At 40.9% G+C, this 12,343-nt stretch overlaps 1 protein-coding gene across 3 annotated transcripts in view; it reads left to right on the top strand.

Moving 5' to 3' along the window:
- Positions 1-12,343, top strand: part of PIP4K2A (phosphatidylinositol-5-phosphate 4-kinase type 2 alpha) — a 75,261-nt gene that overhangs the window by 29,622 nt on the left and 33,296 nt on the right. For all 3 annotated transcript variants that reach the window (XM_063127769.1, XM_063127761.1, XM_063127752.1), the window contains exons 2-3: positions 528-625; positions 3,258-3,354. In XM_063127769.1, coding sequence (XP_062983839.1) covers positions 528-625; positions 3,258-3,354 — 195 coding nt within the window. The remainder of the gene's footprint in view (positions 1-527; positions 626-3,257; positions 3,355-12,343) is intronic.

Raw genomic sequence — 12,343 nt, 5'->3', positions numbered from 1 at the left:
ATATACTTACGCTCTAATTGAATTTTCATAGACTGTACTTCTTACATTTCATTGCTAATTAACCCCTGCTGCCATTTCACTTGAACTTTTACTTTTGTTTCCTTTTCACCCACATGTATGAATACCTTCCAACTGAGGATTATGTTTCATGCATCTGATGGACTGTAGTCCATGAACACTTATGCCATAATTTGCTCGTCTTTAGACTCTTCGTTGTTCTTGCTGCAGCAGAATGATTTGTTAAACAAAAACAATCTGTTTTAAAATCCACCATCAATGGCATGCACCCTAGAACTGTTTTAATACACTCTTCTCTGTATTTGGCTTGCCTAAAATAGGGGCAGGCAACCCCTCCAGATGTTGTTAGGCACCAACTTTGGTCAGACTTGACCATTGGGCATGCTTTCTGGGCTGGCAGGAGTTGGGCAGCAAAGCAGGTACGGTGGGCTGCCAGTTGACCTAAAAGAACCTGGCTTTCCCCCCCATATTTCAAATTTCTCTTTATTCTATTTCCTTCTTCCCTATAGATCAATGAACTGAGCCATGTTCAAATCCCTGTTATGTTGATGCCAGATGACTTTAAAGCATATTCAAAGATAAAAGTGGATAATCACCTTTTCAACAAGTAAGTAAAGTAAACAATGTTTCTTCATGGCATGATATATTAGGGTGACCATATGAAAAGGAGGACAGGGCTCCTATGTCTTAAACAGTGGTATCGAAAAGGGAATTTCAGCAGATGTCATTTGTATGCATGCAGCACCTGGTGAAAACCCCTCTTCATCACAACAGTTAAAGCTGCAGGAGCCCTGCCCTCTTTTGTATCTGGTCTCATTAGGCAGGGCTCCTGCAGCTTTAACTGCTGTGATGAAGAGGAAATTTCACCAGGTGCTGCATGCATACAAATGATTAACCTTCAAGCAGTTTGCCATGGTGAGGCATTGGTAAGCACTGGCACTGCAGGACCTTGGTTTCACGAAATGGACAGCTTACTGGTTGGCATTACACTCCAGATCTCCACATGAGCTCGCAGCAATTTTGTGGAATCCTCTGAATAGGATCAGGATGGATCCTTTGGGGGCATAACAGGAAAGGTTCCAGGAAGAACACAAGCAATCACTGCCTTTTGTAACTCCTCTCACCAAATATTTGCAGGTGTCCAACAGGTGCATCTTCTCCCCCTCTGCTTTTGAACAATGATATTGGAAGCTTCCAAAAGATTTCATGTGGTCCACTCTACTTCCTGGTTAGGATAGTTTCCATACCCTAGTGGCGACATAAGAAGATGCCTTATACCGAGCGAGGCTATTGGTTCATCTTGTTCAGTCTTGTCTACGTAAGAGGTGGGCAATTTGTGGCCCTCCAGACATTTTGGCCTACAGCTCGCACCATTCTTCATCATTTTCTGTGCTCACTAGGACTGATGAGAGTTGTGGGCCAAAACATCTGGAGGCCACAGGTTGCTCACTCCTGCTTCATTCTGGCTGGCAGTGATTCTCCAGGGTCTGAGACAAGAGTCTTTTCCAGTCCCATTGGAAATCCTAGGAGTTGAATCTGGGAGTTTTTTGTATGGAAGAGCATGTGCTCTACCACTGAGCTATGGACCTTCCCTATGCAGGAGGCCCCTGGTTCAGTCCACAGTATCTTCACTTAAACAAGAGTGGGCAGCCTGTAGCCCTTGGCCTAATTTCATGTTGTCTTTGGCCTAATATCAAAAGAGATAAGCTTCCATCTCTGGCAAAAGTGATCTGCCCCAGGAAGAGGGAGAGAGAATAGGGGTTGGAGTGGGGGTGGCAGAGAGAAAGGGGTGGCCCTGCCCACCCTTGGCATGTGGCCCCTGTCAGATTGTCCCCCATGGGAATCCATCCCTCAACAAGAAAATGGTTCCTCACCCCTGATTAAAGCTTCTCTACATTAAGGGAAATCCTGTTGTTTATGCAGTGCTGTTGTGCTTCCTCTTTCTTTGGCGGGATGGATACGAATTGATATGAATCGGATTACACGGGAAGAGAGGAGCGAGGGAAGGTCTTGCTGCTGTTTCCCGGGCCTCCTTTAAATGGGAGACACAGTTGAATCGGGGGAGCGCCTCCTTCCCTCCCTGCCCAGCTTGGGTGAAAAGGGGGGGGGTTCTTGTTGCCTGTTTGTCACAGCCCGCAGGAAAACCAGGACGTACTTCTGAGTAGAAGTAGAGTTTTGCACTAAGTTTACAACCCTCTTCACACTTACTTGGGAGTAAGCACCATTGAATACAATGAGACTTACTTCTGAGTAGACACATGATGATTGAATCTGCCTCCCTTGGTTGCAGGGAGGCATTTTGACCTCTTCTCCCTCCATTCAAAGTCCTTCCTCCCTTCCTTGGCAGGTTCATAGCGCAATGCCAGCTTTACACGATGCCGATTTCATGCTGTTATGGGTTTGTTTCAGTTTAACTGCGATATATTTTAAAATGGAATAAGGCCGAGGGGGGACTATGGCAGACCTCTTGTTTGAGCACAGCATCATTCAGTTGACCCGGAAACTTCCGTCGTTTAGAGGGTCTCTGATAACAGGGTTGGGAAAAGACCCTGCTTGATACTTTGGAAAGTTACTGATAGTTGGTGTAGACAATATTGCGCTAGATGGATCAATGACTGGACTTCCTATAAGGCACTTTTCTGTATTGATGTCTGTATCTGGGCAAAGATAACTAATCAGTGGAGGCTGATGGCTCCAATGTCGGTGGGGTGGTGAATCTGTTCCAGGTTTCAGAGCCAGTCAGATGCTTCACACCTTGGATAGCTCCTTTAGAGTTCTGACAGAAATTCAAAGTGGATGCACCACTCTACTGACATTGGATCCACCAGCCTCCACTGCTACTAACAACAGCCGCAGCTACAGCTCTGGGTATTCTGTGATCCCCTGTAAGCACAGTGGGAGAGGTTGCAATGGTTTCTTTCCCAGAAAGTTTTGATGTTTTTGTTCTGCTTTCTGTCACAGATTATTTGGTCTTCCTTTTTATTTAAATTAGACCTCCTGAGGGGATTACTGAGCAAAATATGACATCCTGAGCCACAATACAAAGGTGTATTAAAATTCCATTGAATGCCTTTTGATGTAGCAATTTTACAGCATTCTATATAAGAGTAACTATCACTATGTTAGGGAAAATTCCTGGCCTGGCAGAAGAGAGAGCCTACTACTGTGCATGTATTTCTATAGAAGATAGATATAACATTCCCAGCTCATTTACTTTGTTTATTAAATCTGTGTTTCAGAGAAAATATGCCCAGCCATTTCAAATTCAAGGAATATTGTCCAATGGTTTTTCGTAATCTGCGAGAGAGGTTTGGAATTGATGATCAGGACTTTCAGGTAGGCTGCCTATCTTGTATTGATGATTTCCAGGTCAGTACACTATAAGTGGGGTATTAAGTTACAATATTTGAAATCTGTGTTAGATAACTGAGTGGTATATAAATGTTGTAAATAATAATAATATGAAGTGACCATTTTTCATCCAGAGAAAGAATGTATGTTTTCACTACAGGTGAGTAGGACTGCCCGATCTTCACCTGTATGGTGTCTATACTTTTAAATACATTGTGCGAGGCTGCAGCAGCTGCACCTCCTATTTCTCCCTCGGGCCTCTTGCTCATCTTCTTCCCCAACCCTTTGTCATCAGTAGGACTCTAACTTTGCCCAACAGAGGGGAAGCCAGTAGGCAATAGCTAGTGGATGAATGAGGCAGGGGGACAGTGACTATATTCTCACAGTGCCTCGATTTAACATTAGTTCAGTTTTATTGAAAAGCTGTACTGAAAGTCTTGCCATTGGCACAGTTTTGTTGTCGTCTTCTCCACTATCAACCACTGAGGTCATCCGAGCGCATGCTCCTGGTGGTCCCGCATAGACCCATCCTCTGATTGGAGTCCACCAGGGGAAGAGCCTTCAGCGTGGTAGCCCCCTTCTATGGAATTCCCTGCCTCTGGAGGTCAGGCAGGCACCAACTTTGTATTCCTTTCGGCGCCTCTTGAAAACGTCATTATTCCAGGAAGCCTTTCCTTAATGACCAGCCACGGTTCACTGTACATTTTGCTTCTTTTTAAATCTGTTTAAAGTGCTTTATTCTGTTTTTATTTTATCTTGTACACCGCTCTGAAATTTTCAATGGGTAACAGTATATAAATATTGTAAATAAATAAACAAATAAATGTAACCATGTTCTGAAATAGTTTCATGAAACAAACTTGTTTGCCTTGGGCTTCCTCAGTAGACTTCTGGAAGAAAACAAAACAAAGAGCACTCAACTCAACAGAGCCAATTAGAGGCCAAAGGCCTCCTTTAATAAAGCTGTCTTTTCCTACCAGTGGAAGGACAGCAGAGAGGGACCGAAGCTAGCCTGCCTTGGGAGGGAATGGGACAGAAGTGCAACAAACTCAAGCTACACATTATTTATATCATCTCCCTTGACACCATAAAGTTGATGTCTATACTTCGGGAAATGTATGTGTAGGCAGAGGTGGCTACTTCTCATGGCTTGGATCCAAAGATCCTGCTGAGGAAATAGAAGACACTTCTCACTTCCCTATCTAAAAGCTGTTCTGGAGGGTCCCACAATTTTCTGTAGCTGGCTCTTCGGAGGGCTGCAGATAGGGTAATATTGGTGATGCCCGCCTCACTTTTGAGGAGGTGGAAGTATCTTCTGTTCACTCAACAGGATCTTTAAAGCCAAGCCCACCTGCAAGCTTCTGCAGGAAGCTTTTTTATATGTTGCTAAAAGCCAACTACCTCGTACTAAATGGATAATAAAGTAAAGACATTGAAAAATCCTTAGGTAGTATCTCCTTGGAGGAGATGGGAAGAAGATATGCTTATCCAAGAACACCACAATTAAGTTTTACAACGTTTTTAATGGAATTGGATTGTCTTTGCATTATCCCGTGCCTAAGTAACAAGAACTCTGTTTCCTCCTAAAGTGGTTCTATCTCAGTCCACTGGTAAAAGGAAGTAACTGAACTAGCGGGAGGGTGTGAGAGTATTCGGAAGAATTTTGGTAAACCTGCATGGCCTTTGAAAGCTTATGGCTTTTCTTATGAAGAACTGGAAATATCCTTACAACAGCAGATAGATGGATATAGGCAAAAACTGGATCCAAGCATTGCAGCTAATCCCAGCTCCCTGACAAGTGGGTATACACCACCCAATCAAATGTTGAAAACATTGTAAGGTCTTCAGTCCATTGCATTATAGGAAGAGTGAGTGCTTATCCTTCCATTTTTGTAATATCAGTCTTTTAGCTGTAAAAAGAGCGTGGGAAATCCATTTGTGCTGACCGTGCGCCAACTTCCAGGAAGCAGGAAGATAATTTAAAAGGATGTATAAATATTAGTAAATATTAAAGAGTGTTCCAATATGATGTTTATCTATATATTATCTCCTCACAAAAAGAGACAACTATTGGACATTGCCAAAACATATGGTTAAAAGAAGCATTAGCTATGTTACCACTCTAGCCATTAGCTGACTGAGACAAACCCTTGAAAAAGACGTTACAGTATCCAATAGACACGGAACAAGAGGTTTTGCTGAATAAGCCATAACCTGAGATCCACAGACACTTCAGATACAGACACTAACATAGTTATCCATTGATTGGGCAAAATGGGACAATCCAATTCTCTATTCCATTCCTGCTTAAGTCCCTATATATCATATTTATTCACCAATAATAAGTTTTTATAAACATGAATTGTGGGTCGATATAACTGACCAGCCTCAATAAGTGTTTCCAGTAGAGAGGGGGACTCTGAAGCTGTAAAAGTAGCCAGGACAAACTTAGATTCTAACGGACGTTGCAATTACAAGTATTGCTGTTCAGCCATAGTGGGCAAGTCATATTTTGCACATTAAGCCAAGAATGACAAAGATTTATCATCATCACCCACAAGTTGATCCAAGGTAAAAATCAACTTATCTGTCCCAAGTCTGCCACAAAAACATTTTCTTAAAGTATATCAAGGCCCGTTACCTATATCATATGGACATGATGTTAATGAAGTTTATTATTGGAAGATGATCACACTGATGGCATAGGAGCTTTCATATTTCAGATGAAATAGCAAATATTTTAACGAACATGATCTATACCAAGCCACGCTAATGGACACATTGCATAATTTCTGCCATCCCACTGTGAAATTCCCAGATGTGGAATGTGAGAGTCTCACAAAAATCTTGACATGGGATTAGAAAGAAGATCTGGAAAATCTTAAAATTGGTGCTTGCCTTTAATGGACATCGCCAATGTATTTTCCAAGTTGGTGTTAGCAACCATGATGTCCTTGTAGCTGCTTTTTCATAAAAGCAGGATTTCCATGTTCAATCATGAATGCTAATGCACTGCACAAGTAAGTTAGGGTAGCACCTGGTTCTTGCATCTGCCCCCAGTCAGTCAACTTGCAGGCAACTTAAACCTATACGGTGGTGGTTGTGCATTTAAATATAGGCTTAAAGTGTACTATTAACAGTGACAATTTCCTCTGTGAAAGGCTGAGCAACAAGATGTTTATAACAGTAGCTTGGATCCAGACTTAATCATGCATAGAAAAGGCCTACTGAAATCAACAGGACAAACAAGTCATGGTTAATTCATTTCAGTGGGTTACTCTGAGTAAAATTGGATCCCATCCACTATTTCCTAACAGTGGTTCGCAAAGTCTCCATGGTTCCTCTCCATTGTTGGAAGATGTACTATTAGGAATCAGAATTTCAAAGTAAACTTGAGGTGGGCATTCTCACCAGAAAGGGAAAGAGATTTTTGTCAGAAAAATTCAGACTAAATTTGAAGAGCTTACTTCAATGGAAACCTTTTATTTTTCAGAAGTGTGTATGTGCGTTATTGTGAGAGTTTCAGCCACAAGGGAATCCACCTCTGCTACTTCTCATCTGCATATCCCCCTTCTTAAATGACCGTTGTGACTGCCACTTCCTTTTGTTTCACGTTTAGTTGACGTGCTCCAATAACCACTGCTGATTTGTCACCTTGCATTGACTTTTACAGATAAATTGGGGTGGGGTGCATCTGTACACAACATGCTACATTTTCCCCTTCTACCTTTCCCTTCTTGCCTGGCTTTGATTTGCGGGTCCTTCTATTATGTCAAATATATTGCAAACCCTGATTCAGTAGTCCCTCCCACTCATGCTTCAGGCGGAATGCCAGCTCTTTTAGGTTTAAAGCACTGCATTTACATTTAATGGAAGAAATGTATATTTGTCCCTTCCGCCTTCCATTTTTAAAGGATGTGTGTGCATGGAATTAATCTTTAAAATGTTGAAAAATGGTTTCAAGGGCAAGGTGGATTAGTGAGATTTAATAGTTTCTAGCGATTGATGTGCACAGCTGGCTTCTGTTAAACACACAGAACTGCTTTCCCCTGAGCTTGATCTGGGAGAGAAGATTGAACCTCTAAGAATATATGAAGCTTCCTTTATATATTGAGTCAGACTATTGGTCCACCTAGCCCAGTATTGTCAACACTGTCTGGCAGCTCTCGAGGGCCTCACACAGAGCTGTTTCTTTGCACCTGCTTCCTGCTTCCTTTTAACTGGATGCCCGGAATTGCCCCTTCTGCATGCAAGTGGTGATTGGGTTTACCATTCAGATTCTCTCCACGCCCATATTTTTTAAATAACTCTTATATTAAATGCTTGAGAACATGTAGTTTGGGAATACCAGCCAGAATTAATTTTCAGCGATGCTATTATCATTGAGCGGTGCAGGACAAACATGGGCAAAATGGCAGACTTCCCAGTTTGTTTAATAGGCCATGTCAGTATAATTAAAACAACTGTTCTCCCAAAATGTCTTTGTGTTTGAAATCTACAGTAGATGTCCTTGATAAGTTGTTCCAGAGGCTAGACATAATGTGTTCATAACATGAACTTCCAGAGTAAGTCTGCAGATGATAAGTTGCGGTTATTACACTCAAGCTGAAATCCATTTTATGAAATATTTCCAGCACTCGCATTCCAAAAACACATTCTGCACTTAAAAGTGTATGAGCAGATGAGCAAATACAGTGGTGTCTTAACTTAAATTCCCTGTTTAATATTTAAAATCCTGCAAATCATTGTGCTTAATTTCCATATAAGAACAGAACAGAGGCACCTGACTTTCAGTTAACTCTTAAGTAGTTTAGGCCCAAATTCGCAAACATTCCAAACCTATCTCACTTACTTGGAAATAAAACCCTTTGATCTCCATAGTCCTTCTTCCAAATGAGTGTATTTAGGATTGCTGCCCCAATGATTTTTGAAAGGGTTGCAGAGTGTTAATTATTGGAAAGTTTACATTAACTGAAAAGGCTAAATGGTCTTGATTTGGATTGTGCTTGTTAATGCTTTTCACTCCGCTGAGAGTCCCAATCAATAGCTATCAGACCACTGTCATAAAAGTAGGACAGTCATTAGCAGATGACTTTGACCTTTATCAGGGAAAAGGCTTACTGGGTTTAATCAGTATGCTTACAAAGAAATGGTAAAACATCTCCTTTTGAAATCAGCTGCTTCACAAAGCACACTGTGAATTTCCTGTTAGTGTTAAGATATAGGAAATGGTAAAGATTTATTATACTGTATTGGACAGGATGGCTGACAGTTCTGTCCTTTTGATTTCATTTGGGGACCTTATTTTTTAATCTCTCAATATCAAGAATTCAGTCCCACTAACAGTTGTATTGTAGTCTTGATCAGAAAACTTGTTCATTGGAGGAGGAAGCTAAAAAGGCCACATTCCCCACATAGTTTTTAAGGGAAGTGGGATAAACTGCTGGTCTGCAACTTAATCCTGCTATTGTGAAAGCAAGCAGGCACTTACCTGAGGTTTTCTATAATTATTTTTCACGTTTTGGATATACAAGGAGACTTAGGCCTTAGCCAGACCTAAGGTTTATCCTGGGATCGTCCTGGGGTCGTCCCTGCCTGCTCCTGGGATATCCTGTGTGTCATTTACGTGAACAGGGATGACCCCGGGACGATCCCGGGATAAACCTTAGGTCTAGCTAAGGCCTAAATTTGATTACTCTATCCAGTTTTGCTCTTGAGAGTATTTGAATAGCAAATAATGTGGATACCAAAGTGCCTGAGAAAATGTACTAGTATCTTGTAATTAGCAAAGACAACATGTGGACTTTGCATAGTTTTATTACAGTGCTAGAGTGCTATTAAAGTGCCTTGCCGTCCTTTGTAGCTTCCTGTCTCGAGAGCAGCTCATCAACATCCTAACTTCTTTCTTTCACTTATAAATTCAGAGAACACAGAGGGAACAAGAAGCAAGAATGGCTTTTGTTTTTGTGTACTTAGTGTTTTCTAGTGGCTATGCATTTAGTTTCTTTAGCAATTTTAATGTGGAGATGGGAATAGAATATCTTAAATACAGATAAGATTCATGGTTTAGAATTAATTTTTTAAAGATAACTTGGTAACGATCCTCCAAAAGTTCTCAATTCTTATTTTATTTATTTACAAAATTTATATACTGCTCCATATCTGATTCCAGAGCAGAGAACATAAGAATTAAAACAGTAAAAGATACAAGATGGCGTTTTTGGAGATTGAAGAAATTGTGGGAATGAAGATAGAACGAACACCAAAAGTTGCATTACTGTCACTATATGAAGATTTAAAATGTAAAAAAGAAATTAAGGAATTGATAACGAATTTGCTGACTGCAGCAAGATTGATTGTAGGTAGGAACTGGAAGATTCAAGGAGATTATTGTATTGAAGAATGGTACAAAGAAGTATGGGATATAGCTATTAATGATAAATTGACTTGTGATATTAAATTGAGAAGAGGTATAGCTAAAACAAATGATTTTGAAGGAATCTGGAAACAGTTCCTAATATTCGTGTTTTCTAAGGGAAGTGGGAAACCGCCAGCAGAAGAAAGTATGAGATTTTGGAATCAGGAATGAGATCCCGAGGTGGGGGGTGCACTTATATGTTAAGTTTGATTATGTTATGTAGATACGCTATTAATGTTAATCAACATTTATGTAGTATGTTGTTTTCTTTAATTGTAATGGTGTATGTTTAAGTATTGTAGAAAATAAAAATAAAAAAAGATACAAAAATTAAATCACCATTATTATACTAAAAAACACACAAACAAAAAACCCACACACCACAGAATACCAATAAAAACCTTGTCTGTCAGTCAAGGAATGCTTCCTGGAATAAGACTGTTTTCAAGAGGCACCGGAAACAACACAGCATTGGCGCTTGCCTGGCCTCCAGGAGTGGGGAGTTCCACAGAAAGGGGGCCACCACGCTGAAGGCTCTTCTTCTGGTGGACTCCCAATTGGACCATAGGTCCAATTGGAACCACTAGGAGCATGCCCTCTGACGACCTCAGTGACTTTTCCAAAGCATCCCCTAATTCTTTCGCCAGGTTCTACACACCTTCAGGCAACACTATCCTTTCCTTTTTAGGGAGTGTTTGACTCTAGGAAGGGCAGCCTACCCCGGAATATTACTGTTTCATAAATCAATCTGTCCCACATCTGTTAAAGCCCTGTGGAATAGGTGCACTTGCTCTTCCCAAGCCTGGGTCTTCCTTCTGATAAATAACTCAGAGCACCATACGGCTTGCTGTCTTGCTGTCATCGTTTTCCTTGGTGTATGTCATTTCACTGTGACGTCTGTCATTGAGGTAGCAACCCTTAAGCTATGGGATTCCTGCTTTAGACTCTGGGGGTGTCCAGTGACATTATTGAAAGGGCAGCTGTGTGGAAAGGGGCACAGTAGGACTAGGGATCCGCCAGGCTGCTGCGTCTTTATTCCAATGCACCTTACTCTCCAGTCAGGTTTGTCATTCTGTTTTAAATTATGACTGGGATGACCTGAACTGGTCATTTCCACTTAAAACCTTATTCTTCCCGATTTATTTATTTTTAAAAAATATCTTCATGTTTTATCATACAAAAAGAGAATCTGATGGCCGCCTACCTCAGCAGAAAAAGAAGAGTTTTCTATGACTTTTTTTTTTAACTCTAAAGCCTTTTTTAGGCTCAACTATTAACATGCTCAATATGTAGATTAAATATACTGTGTGCCTGCATAAATAATCTTTGGTTTTGTGAAACTTGTAATTATAATTTAATGATATTAATATGCCAGTGCGCGGTATAAAAGATTGGAGATTAGAAAGGGCTAATTAAATTGACCTTTAAATTCTTCCTACCCTCTTGGAGTCTGTTGCTAATCCCTAAACACCCATAGTGCAGATGAACTTCAAAGAGAAAGGATACTGCTGTTTTTCTTCTCCATTCTGCTGCTCCTTGAAATTTTCATTGAGTAAATGTTAAGACAACAGATGTCTGGGTCTTAGACTTCTAGAATGGGAGGAATCCTACAGTATCTTCCTGAATCACCAACATGTGCAAAACTTTCTCCCAACTGTGGTGCTTAAAGGTGTTTAAAAAAAAAAGTGCCTAGAAGATCGTCAATGTTTGACGTTTTCATTTTTGCCCAGCATCTTGGCTATGTTTCCTTCTCCCTTACCAACCTGCCCAGTCACTGAGGACATCAGAGGGCCTGCTCCTGGTGGTTCCACATGGACCTATGGCCCGACTGGAATCCACCTGGAAAAGAGCCTTCAGTGTGGTGGCCCTTTTTCTTTGGAATTCCCTGCCCCTGGTAGCCAGGCAGGTGCCAACACAGTGCTGCTTCCAGTGCCTCCTGAAAACAGCCCTTTTCCAGGAAGCATTCCTTAACTGACCAGCCATGACTTTTATTGGTATTCTGTTTTAACATGAATAATTTTAATATGCTGTTTTAATCTTTTTATCTTTTTAGTATTTTAAATATGGAACGGTATATAAGTATTGTAAATAAATCAATAAAATAAATGAATATTGCTTTTGAGTTTGTCAGCTCTTGCACTTGGGCGCTGGACAGCTGAGAACATGAGGAGCGTTTTCCTCATACCTTTTTCTGTGTCCTTCGTGCCAAAGCTTCACCCATCTTTAGGGTGACCAAATGGAAAGGAGGACAGGGCTCCTGTATCTTTAACAGTTGTATTGAAAAGGGAATTTCAGCAGGTGTGATTTGTATATATGGAGAACCTGGTGAAATTTCCTCTTCATCACAACAGTTAAAGCTGCAGGTGCCCTGCCCTCTTTTAAATCTGGTCACTCTAGTATAGCTCCTGCACTTTAACTGTTGTGATGAAGAGGAAATTTCACCAGGTTCTCCATATATACAAATCACACCTGCTGAAATTCCCTTTTCTGTGCAATTGTTAAAGATACAGGAGCCCTGTCCTCCTTTCCATAGGGTCACCCTACCCATCTTGTCCT

The sequence above is a fragment of the Elgaria multicarinata genome, chromosome 1 (assembly GCF_023053635.1).
Source record: "Elgaria multicarinata webbii isolate HBS135686 ecotype San Diego chromosome 1, rElgMul1.1.pri, whole genome shotgun sequence".
Classification (NCBI taxonomy): Eukaryota; Metazoa; Chordata; class Lepidosauria; order Squamata; family Anguidae; genus Elgaria; species Elgaria multicarinata.
This window is presented reverse-complemented; position numbering and strand designations above follow the sequence as displayed.